General features: G+C 44.5%; 1 protein-coding gene across 6 annotated transcripts in view; it reads right to left on the reverse strand.

Annotated features, from left to right (window-relative positions):
- Window positions 1-22,922, reverse strand: part of TBC1D15 (TBC1 domain family member 15) — a 94,623-nt gene that overhangs the window by 66,380 nt on the left and 5,321 nt on the right. For 4 of the 6 annotated variants that reach the window (XM_067564013.1, XM_067564012.1, XM_067564017.1 and 1 more), the window contains exons 2-6: window positions 17,790-17,888; window positions 16,857-16,931; window positions 15,302-15,403; window positions 13,200-13,338; window positions 646-856 (exon numbers count right to left, since the gene is read on the reverse strand). In XM_067564013.1, the coding sequence (XP_067420114.1) occupies window positions 646-856; window positions 13,200-13,338; window positions 15,302-15,403; window positions 16,857-16,931; window positions 17,790-17,888 (626 nt within the window). The remainder of the gene's footprint in view (window positions 1-645; window positions 857-13,199; window positions 13,339-15,301; window positions 15,404-16,856; window positions 16,932-17,789; window positions 17,889-22,922) is intronic. The other 2 variants (XM_067564015.1, XM_067564014.1) reach the window with 1 other exon arrangement.

Consider the following 22,922-nt stretch of genomic DNA (forward strand, 5'->3'; position numbering starts at 1 on the left):
TATGTTGACAATGACACCTACAATAGAAAACATCATCAATAATAATTATTTTGCTTATATATGAGAGAGACAAGGTGTGTGAGAACTTTATTTGTACCAACTTACATTAGTTGAAGAAACAAGCTTTTGAGCGTCACAGATTTTCAGGTCTGGAGAAGGAAACTGGTGTGTTCAAGCATATATATAAAATTAACTGACAATCTCAAAGTGATTTACATATGATGACTATTATCATCCCCATTTTTAAACGAGGAATCTGTGTTTACCCTCCCTTCCAAAACCAAACGAGTAAAATGAGCAAAAGAACACGAGTCTCCTTATTTCCATTCTTTACCCACTAGACAGTGCTAATACCGTGAAACTCTCTGTACCTTTTTCCACAGAGATTGTTTGATTTTCAATAGATTGATGAAGCTTTTTAAAAATATCAAAACATTTTAAATGAAAACATGAACTATTAAATCAGTTGTTAGAAATGAGAGAAATTATTAAAGTAGTGAGAAAAGATTAAAGGGGAGGGATTTTATTAATTGGTCAGTGCTAAATTTTCAGAACCTACTTTCATATTGGGAAATTTATTACTAGAATTTACAACTATTGCCATTATTTATATTTCAACAGAATTAAGAACTGTTTGATACTTACTCACACAGCACCACATATTTTTCAAGGGATTCAACCAATAATTTGCTATCACCATGATGGAAGTGAAGAGCTGGGAGGATCACATCATCCTTTAAACAGAACACCAAATAAGACCATCCCATGCCTTCTTTATTTTGTTTGATTGACTTCAGATCCGTCAAACTAAACTGAAATGACCACTTGCTTTCTCCGTTTGCATTAGTTGTAGCATCTTTAAAGACAAAATTGTGACATTAGAGTTTGGCTTCCACTGTTAGCATCCATATATACCCCATATCAATACTGCGAACGTTACAGAAAGTCAACACTAGCTTTGGAAAGGGAGTGTGCAATGTAGCATTCTTCAGTTCTCACTATACTGTTCACAACACAGAGGCTTCTAAACAGTTAATAGAGCTGTCAGACTCCATTTTCCTGACCTCGTTGCAATGAAACTATGCTTATTTCCCACACAGTTTGTGTAGCATCTGTAAATTCACTGACTGTGTGAAATCCCAGGTACAAATGCCATGATCCAACTAAAGGTTCCAATCAGACTGGGGCTCTGTCGTGCAAGGCACTGTTCAAACACATGGGTAGACAGAATCCTTGCCTCAAAGGGCTCACAATCTAAAGTCGTAATCCTGCAATTATATACATCCCAGTCAGAAAGAAAAGTTATTCACTTGTAAAGTAACTGGAGTTCTTTGAGATGTGTCATCCATATGTGTATTCCACTCTACGTACACATCACGGATCCCAGAAAAGTAGCTCCTCCTGGCCACCCACTAGGATGGCTGTGAGGGGAATCCAAGCCTCTTCTGCTCTGGATTCCTGGGGTGTTTCAAGCTCAGCTGGTTAAAGCAGCTTTGGCTTCTCAGGCACATTTCCTGGGCACTGACTCTCAGTCTGCTACCCTCTCTCAGAAATGGAGCTCCTCAGCCCAAGTGCCCTGGACTGACCCTTGAAATACTCCAATTACTTAAACACACTCTATGCCAGACTTCCAGCACAAAGGTGTGATGCTTTTGCTTTACAGTTTCAATCTCTCAGGGGCATGCAACAGTTGTAAAAGCATTTAATGTGTTGTGTTATATGCTTCACTTAATAATACAAAGCACAGGAGAGGACAAAACATTCAAAACAAACATCTTAAATACACTGAGTCCTTCACTAGCTCACCCTTCCCTTGAGAGTCCGCTTTGGGGAACCATCTGGGTCCAGGAAAGTAGGCAAGGTGTCCCCTATCTCATGCACACTATGAGGGAGAGGTTACTCACCATGTAATAGAGTCCCTTTCCCAGCTTCTGTGACCCTGCTCTCTCGTTCCCCACATTTCCTTTTCCTGTTAGGCTCATAGTTCTTGTGCATTCCCTTATTTCAACTCCTCCTGGTCACCAGGCTGGTTCTGTTCTGCTCCTGGTAAGTTTGCACTGCTCCTTCCTTCCCTTGCTCCCTTCAGAACAGTTAAGCTAAAACCAGATTTCGATGGATGCAACTGCTTTTCAGACCCTTTGTAAGGTCTAAGGACTGGTCTACATTACAGAGTTTTGTTGACAAAAGTCATCTTAGGTTGACAAAACAGTGGAAGTGGACACACTGAAATGCTCCTCCGACCGATCTAACTCCCCTGCTATGCTGACATAATAAAACCACCTCAACGAAAGATTTAATAGGGCTTATGCGGGTGTAGTTCCTTACATCGCTGTTGGCTGTCTTTCTTGTCAATTTCACAGCTTCAGTGACAAGAAAGCCAGCTCCTCACCGGGAGAACTTAGAGGCTGGACTCTGTTCCCTGCCGGGAGCCAGGGTAAGAAGCCCCAGGCAGCTTCTCTGTCTGCTCCTTGCCTGGAGCCAGTGCAGCCTTGTCAATTTCATGGCTGAGCCCTGAAATTGACAAGGCTTCCCAGTTCCCAACTGGGAACTGGAAAGGGAGACGGCCTGGGCAGCTTCCCCCGGCAGGGAACAGGGAGAGGAGAGGCCCCGGGCAACTTCCCCCAGAGGGGAACGGGGAGAGGGGACAGCCCGCAGGGAGCCCAGGAGCCTGTGGGGCAGCCGGGCTTCCAGAAGGGAGTTGCCAGTGGAACTGAAAGACTGGGCTCTCAGCTCCCCACACTGTCCCTCTTCTGTCAATGGAAGTACTCTTGGTGAGGATACATACCACCGACCCAAGGAGGGCAGTGTGGACATCAACCACCTTACTGCGGTGGATGTAAGTCAACCTGTAAGCTGGTGGCATGGACTGGCTGGGGCGCCGCAACCCTTCCTCGGGCCCAAACTCCAAGGAAGGCCACAGCACCTTCCTTTAAGAGAATAAATGGTGCCAGTTACAAGTATTTAGCCCCGGCCCCCAGCGGGGTGGGCCTTCCTTCCCAGTCTGTAGCCCTCTGGCCCTCCCATAAGGCAGGGCTGATACGGGGTCTGTAGTCCCAGCCTTCCAATAGGCGAGCTAGCAAGCGGTCTGGTGCCCCCCGGCCCTCAGGCAGGGCAGGGCAGGCAAGCAGTCTATAGCCCCTGGCCTTCCCACAGGCAGGGCTAGTACAGCAGTTTGGTGCTCCCAGCTCTCCAGCAGGGCGGGACAGGCAAGCAGTTTACAGTCCCTGGCCCACAAGCTGGGCAGGGCTGATTGGGCAGTCAATCGCCCCCAACCTTCCCACAGGCAGGGCTGGTAAAATAGTCTGGAGTCCCCAGCCTTGCAGGCAGGTGGGGCAGGTAGGGCTTGGTATCCTCTGCCTCCAAGTTCAGAGGGTAACAAGCATTCCCGGGGTAATTAGGGAAGAGAGGAAGGGGACGCAGGCCCACCCAACTCCACTGCGTCCCAGCCCAGGGCCCTATCAGTGGCAAAGCCATTTGCCACTGAGTCAGCGGGGCTCCAGCCGCAACACACTGACAGGGTTTAGCCCCTGACTCAGCCACTTGCTAGTCAGCTGTTCCTGGGCCACTTCCTCCCACCCTGTCACCGGGTACCTGTCGGTAGTAGTCTCCCTCCAGGTCGCTGGGGTAGACGGCGAGCGGTAGTCCCACCTGTCCCTCACCATCAACGGGTGGTAAATCCGGAAACTCTTCCGGGTCATCCGCGGAGGGCAGCTCTTCCAGATCACAGAGTCCCAGGAGTTCCTCCGGTCCACAGGGGTTCAGTCAGCTCCAGGGGGTCCCTGGCATCAGGCAGCTCCTCCAGGTCAGGACCAGCCTAAGAGGGTATTTCCCACCCAGGAGTCTCAGGTGGCTTGTCCCAGTCGCTAGGGCCCGGCAATCCAGGCAGGTTTTGGATGCTCCGCTCGGTGGGGCAGTTGCTCCAAACAGTCACTGTGCCTGGGTCAGGCCTAGGCCACAGCATCTGGGAAAACACGTCTGCCTCCGGTGACAGCTTCCTCCTTACTGAGCTGCTAGGCCGGCCTTTTATAGTTCCCTTCCCTACCTTGGCTCCGCCCCTCGTTTCCAGGCAGTTTGGCCGAGGAAGGCCACAGCACCTTCCTACACAATCTAATATAGGCGGACTTATCTTTTTAGTATAGATAAGGCCTAAGTAACATTGTTAACCTTGAGTATTTCCCATTGGCTCTGTCTAGTGTGTACCTGCTACAAGACCTGTCAGCAACAGCAGATACTCATACATATAGGCACTCATGATAAAGCAGTTTGTCATAATACAACTTCACAATATCAATCAGAATTCATGAACTGGGACTGTATCTATACAGCTTATCACAGTATGCAAGCACCCCATGCGCTTGAGGTCAGGGATTTTTAGCTAATAGTGTCCATTTGGTTTGCGAATGCACCTAGATTACTCCTGTGCCCCATACCAAAGATATAAAGTGCAGGACTAACCGCCACTCCAGTTTCTTTGCCATCTTGGAGCCTGAAAGTATAGGTCTCCAAAGCAGAGGGGAAAGAGGGCAGGTCACGGAACATACATATAGAAACATCTCAAAGTACTCCAGTTACTGCACAGGTAAGTAACTTTTCCTCTTCAGATGTTTCTCCATGTGTGCATTCCATTCTAGCTGACTCTGTGACAGTCTGTACCCTTATGCTCACCACTTTTACAAGACTATGGTAAATTTGGTACAAAGCATGCACTGTGAGGTACCATTTGAAAGCTCATACTCTGCTGAACATTATTGTCCTGGTAAAATGTGTGACTGCAAAACTGTTTGGTAAAGCTTGGAATGTATTTAGTGAAATGCCAATTCAGGAAGCTGTAAAGTATTCTGAATTTAAGAAAGCTATTTTACAAAGCTATCAAATTTTTCCTGAATTGTATAGAGTGAAAATCTTAAGAGGAGTGCTGGCATGAGTCATAAAGACCTAATAACTGCAAATTTGCAGATGAATAAATATTTACATCTAAATAGGTCTAGCTGTTTAGGTTCTTTCCCAGGCAGGGTCATTTTGGAATGCTTCTGCTTACTCTTCTCCGAGATGTTGGATTGACAGTAGCTGACATCTTCCAGTTATTCTCTTCAGGCTCAAAAAAAGCCTTGCTAATTGGAAGAGCAACTTGTTTCAGTTAAGCTGCATGCAAGATATCTAATTTATGAGAGAGCTTCTTGAATCTCTTCCACCAATATCTGGAGTGATTCCTCCACTCTGGTCATGAACTCTTGAAAGTTCTTCTACCTCATCCAGATAAGACTGTGTGGAGGGAGAGCCACAACCTCACTCGCAGATGAAGACCAGATGGCAAGTGGAGCCTGTATTTCTTCTTCTCTAGCTTGCTCTTCCTCCTCAGAAGGCTGTTCAGGCTCCTGGATCTAAACTGACAGTGCATGATGCTGAATAGACTTCTGCCTCTGGGTCATTTTCTCATTCTAAGCGAGCGTATGGGAAGCATGCCCTCAATAAGTGCCTCAGGGACACCAGTATGGCCATGGTGGGGCATTATATAAGGGAAAGGAAAAGGGCTCCAGAGGGAGGAAATCCAGGACAGGGGGGATAATACAGTTACTTATCCTAAAATAACTGTGATGCCTTACCCTAGAATAACTGTGGTTCAGAATGTTGTACTCAGTGTGGATCCCATTCCAGATGCAAATGCACTCCATGTATGCAAGACCAGACTTGTTTTTTTCCCCCTCAACTCTCAGTGTGAGGCAGGGCCACTTTTGCACCTTGTGCCTCCTAATGTTCACATAATGAAGGTATACAGGGCAGGGCAGCCCCACCCCCTCTCAGCTCCATTGCACTTCAAGCCTGTGATAGCTAGAGACTCCGAAAGCAGGGATGGAGGTGGGTTGTAGGATTCACACTGACTATAATATCTCAAATAAATTTAGTTACTGTGGGGTAAGTAAACACATTTTCTTTGAGTATGTAGCACTGTGGATCCAACTCCAGGTGATGGACAAGCAGTATCCTCCTCAGAGGTGGGACAGGAGTTACAGCTATAACAGTCAAATAGCGTGCGGAGCAGAGACCTTCCAAATTTAGCATCTGTTCTGGCTGGTACATCAATCCACAGTGCTTTACAAAGGGTTATTGGGTTACTCGAAGTAGCTGCCTTACAGATCTTGGCAATTGGTATATTTCTGAAATAGGCCAAAGCTGTTGTCTGAGCTCTGATGGAATGTGCCCTGACATTTGCAGGAAGGGTCTTACCAGCCAGTTGGTAGCAGATGGAGATGAAATAGATCATTCAGTGTGACAACTGTTGAGAAGAAATTGTCTGACTTTTGGATCTACCTGACAGAATAAACAGGCAGGGAGAAAATCTGAAAAGTTTTGTCCTGTTTAGGTAGTACAGCTGAGCCCTGGAGCCATCTAGAGAATGCAGTTTTTTCTCTCCCAAAGAAGGGTATGGTTTTGGGAAGAAGTTTGACCAGGCAATTAATTGGTTCAAGTGGAACTCTGATAATATCTTCAAAATGAATTTAGGATGTGGTCTCTTCACCTCCTCTATGAAAAGAGGTCTCTTGTCTCTACGACATCAGGGCTCGGATCTCACTGACTGTCAGAGCCAATGTGATGTGTGATGGCTGTTGGAAGTCCAGTGCAATTTGATTTGCCTGACTACTGTCTTATAGGCCTAGCATAGCTTCAGTTGCTTGCCTGGCTATTCTGATCCCTGTAGCATGACATCTTCCGGTTGGCAGAGATGAATAGGACTACTGAGTAACCTTGCAGATGTCTCAGTTTCTGCATACCACAGCACATAAGACAAAATACACAACACGTATGTTTGCAGCTGCACATAGATAACAGTGATGGGAACAAAAATTTATCCTTGAACATCTGGGGATATAGTTTCATTACCATGGGGCATATTTTTACATCACCCCTCCTATCACCAGATATTGTTTTGACAACCCCAATTATCATGGTGAGACTGGAATGTAGTTAAGGGTGAAAACCCAATGTAAGTAATTAACATATATGATAATGAGTAGCCAGGTAATTAGGTGAAAGCTGTTTATGGAAGGGTATAAGAAGTTACCACTTAGACAAAGCGGTGCTCTCCATCAACACCTGACTCTGTGGGAGATGCTGCCGGTCAGACCAGAGGCCACTGACTCCCTGGCGGGGCCCCTGAAGAAACCCATTCCTCTATACAGCCTTCTGAGTAACCGCTTAGCTCTCCAGGCTTAGTGAGTATGATATATTGTAGTTAATTTTAGGCTTTGTATTCAACTAATATATCTATAGAAAACCTTGCACATTAAACCTTATTGATCTGCAAATTAGGCTTACCGTGTCTCACTGATCACTAAGTGTCCAGTATCAACAATGGCTACTAAGAATGCCGCCGTGACAGTGAGGTGGTACAAAGAATATTCTAAAAGAGGCTCAAATGGGTAGTTCTTTTATAGCTCATGGAACATGTTGAGATCTCATGTAGAAGCTGGGAGTCTAACCCAGGGGGCAAAAGTTCTTTGACAAATCTTGTCATTTTGTGACTGAACTAGAGCACGAAACACAGAGACTGTAGTCAAATGGACTTTCAGGGAGCTAAATGTGAGGACTTTGTGCTTCAGGGTAATATGTAATCTAGGACTGGAGCCAGGGCCCCCACATGGGAGGGAAAAAGGGTACACTTACCAGGGGACACAGCCCATGCTGCAACCCCCATGGATACGTGTGTGGGAGGGGGCCATGTTACAAATTTGTACTGAGCCTGAAAAAATTATGCTTGGGTCCTGACTAGAGCATCAACTGGATTCGTATTGTCCTGAGCTGCCCAGGTGGAAAAGCTTTTCCATTTTGAAGCATAGGTTTTCCAGGTAGATGCCTTTTTTATTTTGAGCTAGGATTTCCTGAACCTGTCTGGAATGTTGTCTGTTTATATCACCAAACCAGTCAGCATCCAGAGTACCGATTTAATAACTGGCGGTTCAAGTGCAATACACCTGGTCTTTCTTCTGAGACACTATGTCCAGACGGACATGGATGGGGAGGTAGACAGGACAATCAGAGAAGGTCCGCAAGCCAAAACAGCCTCAGCCAGTCGGAGGATACCAAATTCATGGAGGCTCTGTCCCATGTGATCTTTGCTATTGCCTGTGAATCAGAACTGGAGGAAATGCACAAAGAAGACACTTCGACAACTGGAAGATATATGCAGCTGATAGGGATCCAGCGCTCATGCACCACCTGAAACATAACTCCTTGCACTTGGCAGTCTCTGCTGATGCAAATAGGTCCATAGTCAGATTCCTTCATGTCTACAAGATGGGGTGCAATGTGGCATTCTGTAATAACCACATATGATTGGAAACCAACTTCCTGCTTAGGAAGTCTGCAACACTGCTGCGGATTCCTGGGAGATGAAGGGCCACTGGGGTCACGGCATGTAGTTGGCAACATTCTCCAAGTTCAATGCTCTCCCTCCTCCCCACCAATTGGGGTGAGCAAATGTCATCCTGTTTGTGAACATAGTGCATTGCCAACATGTTGTCCATCATGAACTGCACTTCCTAGTCCTTGAGAGAAGGTTGGAAAATTATATAGGCCACTCTTAGAGCTTTCAGCTCGAGAACATTCATTATGGAGCTTTAAGACATCTAAAGACCACACCCAAGCCCATCCCTAATGCATCCATCACCAGAGTTTGGGATTGAGGGGGGTCAACAAAAAGTACACCTTTCTGCACATTTAGAGGACTTTTCTCCACAAGGTGAGTTCCCATAAAATCTGAGACGGTAATACTACAACTTTGGTCATCTGGTGCTTGGCTGGAGAGTACATCAACCTCAGGCACTGTTATCACAGCAAGTCTGGCAAGAGATGTCACATAAGTACATGCTGACGTATGCCCCAAGAGGGCTAAACTGTATAAGCATTTGTAAACTATAATCAAGTTGTCCAAGACTGAATGGATTCAAATCTGTTTTCTGGTAAACAGGCTTGCACTGTTTGTGAGTTGAGTAGAGCTCCTATGAATTCTATAATCTGAGAGGGGTTGAGACGATATTTTGTAATTCACCAGAGTTCAAATGGAAAAATAAGGATAACACTTGCTGTACCACCATTTCAGTTTTGTCTGAGAACATGCCTCTGATCAGACAATTGTCTAGAAATGGTAGATGTGTAACTCTGGTGTCCTGAGATGTGCCATTACCATTGCAAGGCATTTAATAAACTCATTCAGTGCCATGGAGAATCCAAAAGGTACAACCTTGTATTGGAAGTGACTGGGCCTAACCTTGAATCTGGGATACTTTCTGTGAGCCAGATGAACGGCAATGTGGAAATAGGCATCTTGCAGGTCAAGAGTTGCAAATCCGTCCTGGTTTTGGAGTGCCAGAATGATGAAAGCAAGTATTACCATCCTGAATCTGAGGTGGTGTCTCCTCAGGTCTAGAATAGACCCCCCTCCCCCGCCCCACCTTTCTTCTTCAGAATGAAAAATACCTGGAGCAGAATCTCTTTCCCCTGTATTCCTGTGGAACTTCTACCATTCCTGTAAAGAGCAACAAGGCCACTTCTGCTTGTAAAAGGCTCTCATGAGATAGGTCCCTGAAATGGGACAACGAAGGACGATGATGCATCTGAGGGTAATAGTGTCTAATGCCCACCTGTCTGTAATAATGTCTTACCATGCACAGTGGAAAAGTACATGGTTGTTTACAAAGAATGGATGGAAGTGACAGGTTTTGGTGCAGCTCTCAATCAATGCATCAAAACTGCTGCCATAAGGACTGAGCAGGGCATGAGGTTGGGTGGTTATTGGGCTGATGCTCTCTGTTGTAAGGAGGCTGCTTCTTAGCTTAATAGTCTGGATTCCTAAGTAAAAGAGCAGCCACTGCCTTTGCTGCTGCTGCAGGGGATACATTTTTTGATCCAGAAGAGGTGTATATATGTCCAATGATTTCAGGCTTGCTTTAGAGTCTATGAGCAAATGTAACATACTGTTTTCTCACTAAATAGCTCTGACCCTTCAAATAGTAGATCTTCTGTAATGGCATGTACTTCACACATTAAAACCTCTCAGAAAAAGTCTGGAGAGCAAGTTCTGTGAGAATATGTGGGCAAATCTCCACTGTATAAGGAGTAATAAGAATAAAATATATCCAACTCAAAAGGAGAAGCTGCACAGGCTGGGGCAATAGTAAACAAGCCCAGCTTTAGGATAAGTACAGGAAAGGAGGTTAATACCACTGAAGTATTAACCTCCCAAACCAAAGAAATGTGCAGACCTCCTGACAGTAACAGTCAGGCTCCTCAGTACTATATCCCTTGGTACCACATATTTAATCCGTACCAATGACAAATGAGCTGGGAACCCCATAAATAATGATCCCTTTTGGGGCAGCTGTGATCAAGGTAATCAGTTACCAGCCTACCCTAAGTCGATAATGAAAATTGGTGCTGATGTTACAGCACCCTAATAGGCACTGGATACCGGAACCAGACAATTGGTACTGTGTTCCACAAAAGCTCCACCAATACCCATTCCAGACCATGGAATCTTCTTGAAATGAGAACAGGGAGATAATTTAGACCTCTTCTTGGAGGATTTATGAAGAGACCTGCCTCCAGATTACTGAGGGAAATGGATATCCTTCAGCCTTTTCGCTGACATTTCCCTACTGGATTGTTTAGTAGAGGGAGACTTATTTTGTTCCATGCTCTTGCATTAATGAGAGCAGAGTTTGAGGGGCACTCTTTGAACTTGCTGACTAAAGTACCGGAGGTGGGAGGTGTGGATGGGTCTGGCTCCAAGGCTGGCCACACGGAAAGTTCATACATTTTCAGTCTTAACCCTGATTTCGATATCCTTTTTGAAAAGGATTTATACACATTGCTTTTTGAGGGGGATGAATGATTCCAATAAACAAAAAAAAAATACTGAGTGTATTCTTGGCTAAGGCCTTGTCTGCACTAGAAAGTAACCTAGATCGACTTACAGCCATTGCATTAATTACTGTGGTGGGTAATGTCCACTTTACCCTACTTGGTTCGGTGGAGTGTGTCCTCACCAGGGTTCAGCTCCCTGCCAGCAACCCCACAGGCTGCCCTCCTCTCCCCTTGTTCCCCATTCCATGCCGGGAGCCAAGCCCAGGCTTCTCCCCTTCCTGTTCCACGCTGGGAGCTGGGGAAAGTCTCCTGGGGCTTCTCGTCTCTGGATAGTGAGGTCCAGATGCCCCAGCTTCTCACCCCCTGCTTGCTCCCTGCGCCGAGCTGGCAGCCTTGTCAATGTCATGGCTCAGTCATAACATTGATAAGGCTGTCCCGGCTCTGAGAAGGTGGAGAAGCAGCACAGGGCTTCTCCCTGCCCCGCTCCCAGCTGGGAGCAGGCTCCAGGAGCTTGGGCTTCTCCCCATTCACAGACCCTGCGTCGCCCTCAGTAAGCTGATGTAAGCCCTACACCTCTCATTGAGGTGATTTTATTTTGCTGAAAAAACAAGACAGTTTTGTCAGTGGTAGGAGGAGGGGTGATTGCACTGTGTACTCCAGCACTGTTTTGTTGAAAAAATCTGACTTTCGTTGACAAAACAGTCTAGTGTAGACCAGGCCTAAGAGGAAAGGCTCCTTTCCAAGACGGGCAATATCAGAAGCTGGGTGATTCAGGCAGAGGCATCATCACTTCAAAAGGACAAGAAAAAACAAATGGGGGGGGGGCCTGGAGGGAAGGTGGACAATGAATGAAAACTTCCTCAAAGCTAACTGAAACCTATAAAAAATTATAAACAGCTATAAAATGATAATCATCAACAGGCAATCACCATCCTAACATTAAATAATCATTATGTGCAGCAATACTCTAAAGGAGTACTTCATCACAGACATGGGCAGTAAGAAGGAACTGGAGTTGTAGTTGGCCTGATTTATCCTTTATATCCTTATTATAGAGCATGGGGGTATTCAAGGTGCATGAGCAGACTGAACCGTCACTGCTAACTAAAAATCTCTAATATCAAGCACATGCAGTTCATGCACACCTGGAGTGGAATACACATATGGACATGCACTTCAAGAACCATCATCATTGAACAGGTGCCACATGAAGATACGGGTTCCTGTCATCAGCTCCTAGTGTGGTCTTTTGTGGGGTTTCTGCTGCCCGACTGGTCCTCCTTAGTTTGCCCCTGGGCAGGGCAGTTCTTGGACCCTCAGCTCTAAGTCTAGAAGCATGTTTCAGTCTCTTGGCTGTGTTCGTGGAGGCAGCCTGGTGCAGGATGTTACTTCTTTGCTGTCCCAGGCCTTTCTGTCTCCCCTTTCCTTCTCTGTACTCTCTTTTTTATAGTAACTCTTGTTTCCTCTATTGGATGCCTCTATGACTGTCAGCTCTGGCAGCTGCCCGGGGGTGTGGTCAAGCTGCAAACAGGAGAGATTCTCCTCCCTGTTCTCTTTCTGCTTGTATGGGAATTGTAGACCCTATTACAGTCCCCAGTTACAGGACTGAGGCCTAATTAGTAAAAGAGAAGATGGAAGGGGATTACAGAGGGAGGATAAAGGTAACTGTAATAGTATCAAACAATTACAAGAAAAATTAATGAGAAACGTAAGAACTGTGCATATTCTAGCTTATTAAATCTTGATGGTTCGAAATCCTTTAATTCTTTCAATTTTCCAGTATTTATTTTTTTATTTTACCAAAACTTGAGAGTTAGGTATGAAAGAAAGTACAATTTTCTGGATATTTGTCTTTTTTCTGATGTGCAAGCTCTCACAGCACAGTAGTATACTCAATGTCCCTCTGGTGTTCCAATAGTGAAGTAAGGAATACAGCATTAATTTTCCCATTCTCTCTCCTAATTATTGTATACAATTGATCAAGTTTCATTTGCTTAAGAGAGATGTAAAGGTCCTATGCATATTAAGACAGTCATAGCAATGCTTTATGACACAGCATGATGAGCTCTTAAAATGCTGGCTAGACATAAGTCTCTTAACCACACAATCCCCCTTGAAGTGATTTATAGGGGAAAATAGACTGAAGAAGCAGACAGCTTTGTGGGTGCAGAGATCAATTCATCTAGGAAAACGGAAGTCATTCAAGCAACAAGTCACCTCAGCATTTGAATTCCTGAGAGAATACATTCTAGAGTACTTATTATAACTAATAGATCTTTTAAAACTTAATTAATATCAAAGAAAATATTTAAAATTTCAAAATTTATTTTTGCATTTACCTCCATTAGAATGTGGTTTCTTTTTAAACGAGACTGTATTGACCATGTCCCATTCTGTTTCATAACTATTCTGATGGTCTGGCCCACGTGGAGATTTTTCTTTAGGGGTTTGTGTCCATTCGACAACTGAACTGGAATCCTAAACAAAATAAAAAAACAAAACATCAGAAGTCAAAAAACACTAAACCTGAATTTTATCAGTAGCTCATTTCAAGATTTAAAAATCACAAACACCTTTGAAAAATTGGAGTTAAGGATGAAAGTACAGAGACTTGAGAAGAATACAGTCATCAAACAAAAAGGAGAAAAATAAGAAATTCCATGTTAAATTTAAATTCAAAAGAAACCCAAACATTTGCAATTATGGAAAAAGACAGTGAAGATCACCCAAATAATCTTAAATTTATCCAACTAGAGATGCACTAAAAACAAATAGAAATTTTAAAACAATCTTACCTATTCATAACTGGCAAATTGATCTCATCTCAGTAATGATATATGTTTCATTAATTACTTAAATTGTACAATGCTTGAGTCACTTCCACCCTTCTTTATGGACATAGTCAACAGAAAAGGACACATTTTAACAACTCCAGGTTAAATAAATAGTATCCTAAAAGCAATCATTCCCAACTCTCCAGGAAAATTCCATGTGTCAATTATACAGTGGTAGGAAACAGAACTGGCATTCCTTCTAAACCAAGATCACAGTATTAAGGCAACAATACAGAAAGAGTAAGAGTTATTAAGATGGCAAAGCATTACACTTTGTACTGGAGACAGCTATGGATGAAGCCAATTATAAAATCAAATGTTTTGCAATTCTGTTTCAGAATTCCATTTGCAATAGTGTACACATACAGAGTTTTCTCCAAATATAAAGTGTAGTTCAACTCTGTAAAATGACTTTGTAACAAGGGCACTGGGGAAAACCAGATTCATTATTTTACATAACCTTCATATCAAATCTGATCATTCTACAAGCAAATAGACATTTTTCTAGCTGTGATCGCCACAAACTTACCAACAACTCTGAGACAAGTTGAGTTCTACTCACCTTGTCTATCACTATCAATAAACAACGCTCTGCAAGCTAAATTGGGCCCCCTGTTATCCCATTCCATACCACTGTCTGCAGATTATGTCATCAATTACAATTTGCACAAACCCACTGGTGATGTATAAGATGGGACGAACTCGTGTTGACTTTTAGAAGCCCATGGTTAGTTTGCAGGGCCAGCAACTTGCAAGTTTGCTTGCTTAATCTGAGCAAATTTGACACAAATCAGTAAAACAGAGTGAATATGGAATCCCAAAATGCCCTTCTTTTATAGTCACATTTTTAGGGTAGAACCACACTTTAAAATGTCCAGTTTTATACCTCTTTAACCCTATTAAAACAAACAAACTTACATTATGCTTGCGACCCAGTCACTGTTCCATTGTTTTGGCTTTTCCAAATGTAAATCCTTACAAAAAGTCCCAACAACAGTACACTCAACAGGTAGGTATGACCTGGGTGGGTGGGGTGTGTGTGTATATATATATAACCAGAGGCTAGTACGAAAGAGGAGCCCTCTCCAACACCCACTGAGGTCCAGGAGCCACACTGTGGTGAGAACCTAGAACAAATTTCCCACTGCAGAGGAAGGGGAGAATGTTGAGATTCTTACCAAAGATTTTAAAAGGAGGAGTGCTCTCACTTTCTTCTCCATTCTCTAATTTCCTGGTTGCAAGAAAAGAATCTAATACTCTATACGTAACCCAAATTCTCCTAGTTACTCTAAAGGAGAAGACTGTTCTACTAATTTGCTCTCTATTCAACCCTCTGGCTGTGCAAGGGGTGAGAGAGATATGGTTTCTTTCCATGAACAGGTCCAGGACTCTGCTGCTGCTGCTTATAACTTTGCTAAGTAGTAACAGAGTGAGATTGCCATTCTTGCTAGTTCCACTGCTACCCATAAAGCAGAAATAGGACAGTGGAGAAAAAAGTTTCCCGCTGCTGGGGAAAGTTATTAGAAGCAGAGAAGACACTGGAGCAGTCTATCAGCACTGAATTAGTATATATTTAGTATATTTTCACAACCAAGGGGATAGCATACATTTTTTAATGACAGTTTACATTTTGTAGAAATTGGTGGTTTAGTCCTCCTCTTCCGATGGCATAAAGGGAATGAAAGAGAGAAGTTGGGAGACTGACACTGCTGTGAAGAAAAGTAAAAATTATTTGGATGACCTTAGTTTTGCATTTTCACACTTCCATGTTTTTGCTTCTTGTAACTATCAGCACAGAATTTCCTGGCTTTCTAGACTTGTGGGTCATCTGTTTTTAAACACCACCACCACTTAAGGATCTTTAATATTCTAATCTTTTATAGGACTTTTATTTTAATAGACTTAATAGGTAGGAGCCAAATTAGGCTTTTTACAGAGAGGAGGTAGAACCACTATAGCTCAGGCAGAGAAAAGCTTACTGTAGGAGCACTTAGAAAAATTGGAAGTTAACATATACATGCAGAGTAAGATTGCACAGATCCCTGACCATGCAGAGAGATTTCTGCAACACGAAGAAAAAAGTAGGAAACAATTACTTGTCTTAGGCCTCGTTAGGTCATGTTAGCTATCTCAATTTAAGACCTTCCAAAATTCTACTCAAAACAAGGCAAGCTTTATTTATTTATATCATCATAGATTTGCTTTAAGTACAGTTAAATCCTAGAGGCTTTAAACAAGACCACTTCTACCCGAGACAAACCATTTTAGTTAGGGTGTGTGAGCTAACATCCTAACACAACATTTTTAAATCCTACTCTAGGCAGAGCCACAGAGGTAACACGCCCCTCTTTCATATTCTGAAGACCAGCTTTCATTGGATCCTAGCACCCTCCCCTCAGATGGCAAACCATAACTGTCTTTTTGTTCTGTTTGTACAGTGCTCAGTGGTTCCCAACGTTTTTGGCTCAAGGGCCACAGATATCATTTTTACAACCCTGAAGGGCCACCAGTCTCTGCCAGCAGGCCTCTCCCAACACACTGCAGCCAGATGGAAGGAGATCAGTGAGGAGGCTGCCTCCTCTCTGATCTCCCATCTCCCTGGCTGCAGCAGGGAAACCGCATGCGTCCTGCAGCCCTATGCACTCCACCTGGGTCCCTAGGCAGTGGCTCCCTTCTGCAGCCAGGGGGACGGAAGATCAGTGCTCACCTCCCTCTGGTTCCAGCAGGGAGCACCTATGCGGAGTGCTTTTGCTGTGCTCCCTGCTATAGCCAGGGGGAGGGGAGCGCTGATCTCCCATTCCCTTGGCTGCAGCAAGGAGCCTGCCCCGGTCTTTTAGCCCCATGGAAACGTGCTCTCCCTGGGTCCTTAGGCAGCGGCTTCCTTCTGCAGCCAGCAGGAGGGGAGCTGCAGGCCACTTTGAAAGCCCTCGCGGGCCATTTCTGGCCCCTGAGCCACAGGCTGGGAACCACTGGCTTAGCACAATGGAGTCCAGGTGCATGACTAGGATTCCTAGGTGTTACAGTAACAAAAATAACCACCACACTGAATAAGTAAATTTTGTTTCTAGTTTTAGGATCATCTATCTTAATTTAATAGATGAACAATAAATACAAAAACAGCAGAGAGATTAAAAGGTGAATGTTAGTAATTAGTAAGCATACCTTTCCAGCACAGAGGATACTGGAAGAGTCCAAAGTATCATCCGATGGTCTCCAGTCCACTATTACTTCAGCTTCCTACAATACAAGTTACACTTATCCATCAAACACAAACTCAGTAAGGTTATAATTAAGAAAATGTAGGTCTCTCTATGTAAATTATGTATGTTTACTTTATCCTTACATGTATTTTAGGTACAGCTGCCAAACATCATGGTTAAGGTTAAGATTTTGTCACAGCTTCTGTGAATTTTGTTTATTGCCCAGGACCTCTCCCTGACTTCTACTAAAAATAACTTCTATGACAAAATGGGGCTGACGGGGTGAGGTGGAGTGAGGTGGGGTGGAGGTGGCTGGAAGCTAGGGGCCAGGGCTAGGACCTCTGGGTCTGAGGGCCGCCCACCGGCCTGAGGGGCCCACAACTGGGAGCTGCAGGGGGCCCCCGTCACCTGGAGCAGCACCTGGGAGCTCCAGAGAGTCCCCCTTCACTGCCCACAGCGGCTTGGAGCTGCAGGGGCTCCTTGCCTCCTGCAGCAGCTTGGAGCTCAAAGGGCCACCCATGGCAGTGGATAGGGGTTAAGGGGAGATCAGAGTTCCAGAGGGTCCTGCCACCCATGGTGGCTGGGAGCTACAGAGGCCGTGGGCAGCGGCAGGGAGTTCCAGGGATCCCCCACTGCTCGCTGCAGCTTGGAGGTCTTGGTCTCCCTTTCTCCCTGCCTGCTGACAACTCTTCTCCCCAGCCCCCTCCAGCTGAAGCAGAAAATGTCACAGAGGCTGCAGGAAGTCACAGAATCCTCCGTGACAATCTTATCCTTAATCATGGTGTTCATTAACAAATACAAACACTGAGGATTTTTCTTTTAGTATTTTAAACTTGCAAAGGTTTGTTAGATGCACTGTAGGTAAATGCAAGAAAAAATTCTAACTGTATCAAACCTTTTCTATGACACGTAGTATTCCTGATATTAAACGGTCCTGGTCATAATTTTTTGCACCAGATGAATGAATGAAAACCCCTTCTTGTTCATATGTAACCTGTAAGGAAAAATAAAAGGAAAGGATCAAAATGTCTTGTTTTTATGGCAGAGCAACATTTAGACAACTTAAGTACCTAGACAGGGGGAACTTTACTCACAGTATTACTGTCACTTCCTAAAAATCTTGTTTACAGCACCAAAATGGAAATTAGATTTACCATAGAAATCAAAATTAATCCTGCTGCACAGACACAAAGTGAGTTTCCACGGCCTTATCCTGGACAAAGAAGTGGCTGCTGCGCAAAATGCTTTATTTCAACTTAAATACATGTAAAGATTAATTTATAGGATCAAAATGAAATACTGTAGTAGAAAGTTACTTGGGAAGAATTTTAGATCATTAAAATTCATTTGAATAGTAATATTTGCATGTATCTTATTATTTGACTATCTGTATGATGTGAATTTAAATGCATCAAAAATTACTGATTCATTATGTAAACTCTGCATCTGCAGAATAAGAATTAATTTGCAAAAATCTAAATACAGTGTTCTCCTCTGCCAAGATACAGCATGATCTCCAGTGCTGCCTGATATAAATAACCTTAATCAAAAGTCTAACAAAAGCAATGAAAACCAAGGTCGTTGTGAACCTGAACAAACCCACTCATTTTCCTAGGGGTGGGGAACCCAGTGAAAAACCCCCGAACACTCAGTACTAAGGTTTTGAGAAGTGAACCATAAAACATTCTGTGATTCAGTTTCTGGGCATATTTGTTCCTCAAATATAAAAAGGCATGCATTGTTCAAAATGGAGAAAAAGTGTACATTGTTGGAAATAAAATATAATAATCCTCTCTACTAACTAGTTCGGCCTTTTGTAACTGTACTAAAATACTAATACCCTTTTACCAATGTTTTTCAGACCATTTAAACCATTATAATTTCAACCACACTAATCCAAACCTGTTAAAAACATGTTAACTGGATGCTGCACTAGCTAAAAATTGGCAAAACTTTTAATTTAATTGTTCTGTCTTCTGTAAATTTATTTCCCATTATTTTTTGTGCAGCAAACCAATATTCTTATTCAAAAACATAAAATGGGATCATTAATTTTAAGTGTTAGAGACAAGAAATGAACTAGAGTTGCAGTCCATCAGTTTTGGACAATCCAGTCCAGTAAAAATAAGTTACATGAAATATATCTATGTTCATAAAGTCACAGATCTGGTCAAGCTTTCCCTGCTGAACACTCACCAGACTGCTGTGAGGGGATCCAAACACTGAATCCCATATTCCCTTAGCTTACTGGGGTTGAGCAGAGTTCAGGCACTGTCCCTGACTTTGGTCTTCCAATCATGCATTTCAGGTGCAGAGCTTAAGTCTTAACACACCTCTTGGCAGCGGGAACCATGTGGCCCAATCACTCAGGCCGTGAAACTACATCTTCTCTCACAAGCCTCACCAGTTGCTCTTGCCCATTCCCCAGAATCCCATCAAAGGTGTGAGCCCTTCTGTAGGGCTGGGCATCTGACTGGTCCAAAAATTACTGGTCAATTGACACATCAAATATTTTAAAACACTAATTTATTAGAACAGTAACCAAAAAGGAATGAATTAATGGTCTCCAGAACTCTTACCCTTAGAACTTATGCCTAATTACAAAAAACAAGTTAATTATTTTAACATAATGAGGAAATGAGGTTCTTAAAGATGAAGTATTGTTACTACATTAAGCAATGTTTTGTTAGCATTTAAATGTGAATGTTATTCACGACTGAACAGTTGCAAAAGAAAAATTAAATCAAATAAAAAATACAACAATTAAGTTTTCTGTAATTGTTTTTCAAGATGTATTGCACTTGTACATTCCAATGTAGCTCACCCCAAGCACAGTTGCTGGAATTTTTCCTCTTAGGAGTATTCACTGGGTCAGCTCCAGTGCCCTCTGATGCTGCGCGCTCATAGCACCGGTATAAGGGACCGTCAACCCAGCGCCCCTTCATTTCTTTTTTACCGCCCGTGACGGTTGCTGGAACTTCTCTCATTGCTCAGGCAATTCCTCCCCGTAATTTCCTTCTCTTCTTTAGTGTAGATAGCTAGTAGTAGTTGTTAGTAGTTAGATAGTTTGGATGCCGCCGCACTTAGTTGGCAAAGTCTGTCTGCTCCCCAGTGCCGAGGCATACCTCAGTCACCGGGCTTCAAGCCCTGTGCTTCCTGCAGCAAGTTCATGCCATTGAGCAACCTGCACTCGAGGTGTCAAGTGTTTAGGGGAAGCTCACAGGAAAGACCACTATCAGATCTGCAGGGATATCAAACCCCGCACCAAGAAAGACCGGGAAGTGAAGTTAAGTCCTCCTCCTGGAGGAAGCCCTAAGACCAGCTTCAGAGTTGAGCTTGGATTCGGCACCAGGCACCTCAGCTTCAGTGTGGTGTGCTCCTCCCATTGGTCGGGAGTCCCAGCACCAATCTTCTCCTCCACTGCATAAGAAGAAACACCAAAAGCACCAAGGGAAGAGCAATCACCAGTGCTGAAGACAAGCACGTAGGGGGACCAGGATAGAGTGAAACCCATGTCAGGCCACACTCGCTCTCCCTCTCCAGCACTACAACAGCTGGTTCCTTCAGCTTCGGTACCTCCACCAGTCCTGCTGACTCCAGCATGGGAGGTACCACCCTTGGGAAGACAGCGTACCAGTCAGTTTGAGATACCATCAACTCCAGAAGCATTCACCACAGCTAGGAACCTGCTATCACTACCAGTCCTGGGGTTCCCAGAGGTTCAGGACTTGGCACCACTGGTACCGCTGAGTGGCAGAAAGCCATCTAGGAAGCTTCTGTCCGAACCTCTCCATGATGCCAGTCACTGGCACCAAGAGGTCTCTTTGGTCACTTCACTGCAATTCGTTCTCTTCATCAGAGTCCAAAATCAGGTCCTACTCTCCCAACCATCAGAGCTGCCATGCTGCTCCCTATGCCATTCCTACTCTGCAGTGGCCTCAAGCTCAATGGTGCTCCTGAACATTTGGCCACTGAGTCCATGGAGACCAATGTCCATGCAATGGCCATTCTGGAACTTGTTGGGGTTTCCCCCGGGCTAGGGCACCATTTCGAGGTGTTCATATTCTGTGGCCTCGGAGAGTAGGGAACCTCTGGTACCTCGCCACAAGACCCCCAATCTGGACTCCGGTACTGACCCCGGGACTGAGCCTCAGGAAGAAGTCCCACAGGTCTCAGTCGACACAGAGGGAGGGGCGGAGGCCCCTCACTTGGTTATAGCCTCCTCCTCCTCTCCCCCAGATGATGTGGTGATAGCAGCAGGTGTGTCCCTGCCTCAAGATGACCACTAGGCCTACCAGGGCTTATTAAAGCAGATGGCCTTGAACTCAGGTATTCATGCTGAAGTGGTCAAGGAGACCACACACAGCTTACTGGACATTTTGTCAGCGACAGGTCCCTCAAGTGTAGCTCTACCATTCAACGAGGCTATCATGGACCTAATTAGGGCACTGTGGCACACCCCCGCTTCCTTCCCTCCTATGGCTAAATGGATGGAGCAAAAATACTTCCTACCAGCAAAAGAGTACGAATTTCTTTTTTCACACCCTCCCCCAGGGTCCCTAGTGGTTGTGGCTGCCAACGAAAATCAACAGGGATCAATAGGGCCAAGTGGGCTCCACACACAAAGGACCCCAAAAAGTAAGACCTGTTTGGCCAGAAGACCTACTTTGTTGGAGGCCTACAACTCCAAATAGCAAACCAACAAGCTTTGCTAGGAGGTTATGATTTTAATAAGTGGGAGTAGATGCAAACATTTAAGGACCTACTCCTCAGGAGGCCAAACAGGCATTCTCATCATTGGTTGAAAAAGGGAAAACAGTAGCTAGGGCCTCCCTGTGGACAGCCCTTGATGCTGCCGATTCCACAGCCAGATCGAGAGCCAAATCGAGATCCTCGGGTTTTCCTCAGGAGGTATAGCAAACCCTTCAAGATCTCTCATTTGAAGGGTCCTCGCTCTTTTCAGAGCAAACAGATGCCAGACTCCACAGTCTTAAAGACTCCAAAGCAACCCTAAAGTCTCTAGGGCTGTATACCCCCCGCGGTATCCAGAAAACACTACAGGCCCCAACAGACTGGCCACTGTTTGGCCAGACAGACAAACATGACCAGCAAAGGAGGAAGAACAAAGGGTTTAGACATACACCCCCTGGCACCAACCTCTTCATCAGGGCTGATGCACTCAGCCCCCAGACACTCAGGGAATTCAAAGCACTTGTTTTGACGAGACACTCGAAGACGACATTTCAATCCCCTCAGCACCGGATCCAGTTACCCCTGTTTTCCAACTGACTCTCCCACTTCCTTAATGCCTGGACAAACACACAACCTCAGACTGTTGGGTACTAAGCACAACAGAATTAGGGTACACTCTCCAGTTTTTATCCACCTTGCCTTCCCATCTCCCCTCCCCATCCCTCTTCAGGGATCCGTCTCACGAGCAACAATTGGACCAAGAAATCCAATCCCTCCTCCAGGTGGGAGCTGTGGAAGAGGTTCCACATCATCTAAGAGAAAAGGAGTTTTATTCCCATTACTTCCTAATCCCAAAAGCCAAGGGTGATCTCAGACCAATCCTACAGCTATGTCGTCTCAACTGCTATCTCAAGAACTTAAAGTTCCCTTGCTGGATCCAGAGGACTGGTATGCCACCCTTGATCTAAAGGACGAATATTTCCACGTATCAATTTTCCAAGGCCACAGAAGGTTCCTAAGATTTGTAATGAACCAAGTTCATTACTAGTTTGCAGTTCTTCCGTTTGGCCTGCTAGCCACCTTACGGGTCTTCATTAAGTGTATGGCAGTAGTGGCAGCTTCCCTCAGAAAAAGGGAGTTCACATATTCCCATACCTCAACAATTGGCTTGTCAAAAGTCATTCCAGAGCTCAGGCAGAATCGGACATCCATCTCATTGACCTTCCAGGCACTAGGCCTACTGATAAATGACCAGAAATCCACTCATATTCCTGTACAAAGGATTGAGTTCATCAGGTAGGTTCTCGACTCCGTACAGGTAAAGACCCTATTTCCG

This window comes from Emydura macquarii, unplaced genomic scaffold (assembly GCF_026122565.2).
Source record: "Emydura macquarii macquarii isolate MOO-44397 ecotype Brisbane River unplaced genomic scaffold, CSIRO-AGI_Emac_v2 contig_2636, whole genome shotgun sequence".
Classification (NCBI taxonomy): Eukaryota; Metazoa; Chordata; order Testudines; family Chelidae; genus Emydura; species Emydura macquarii.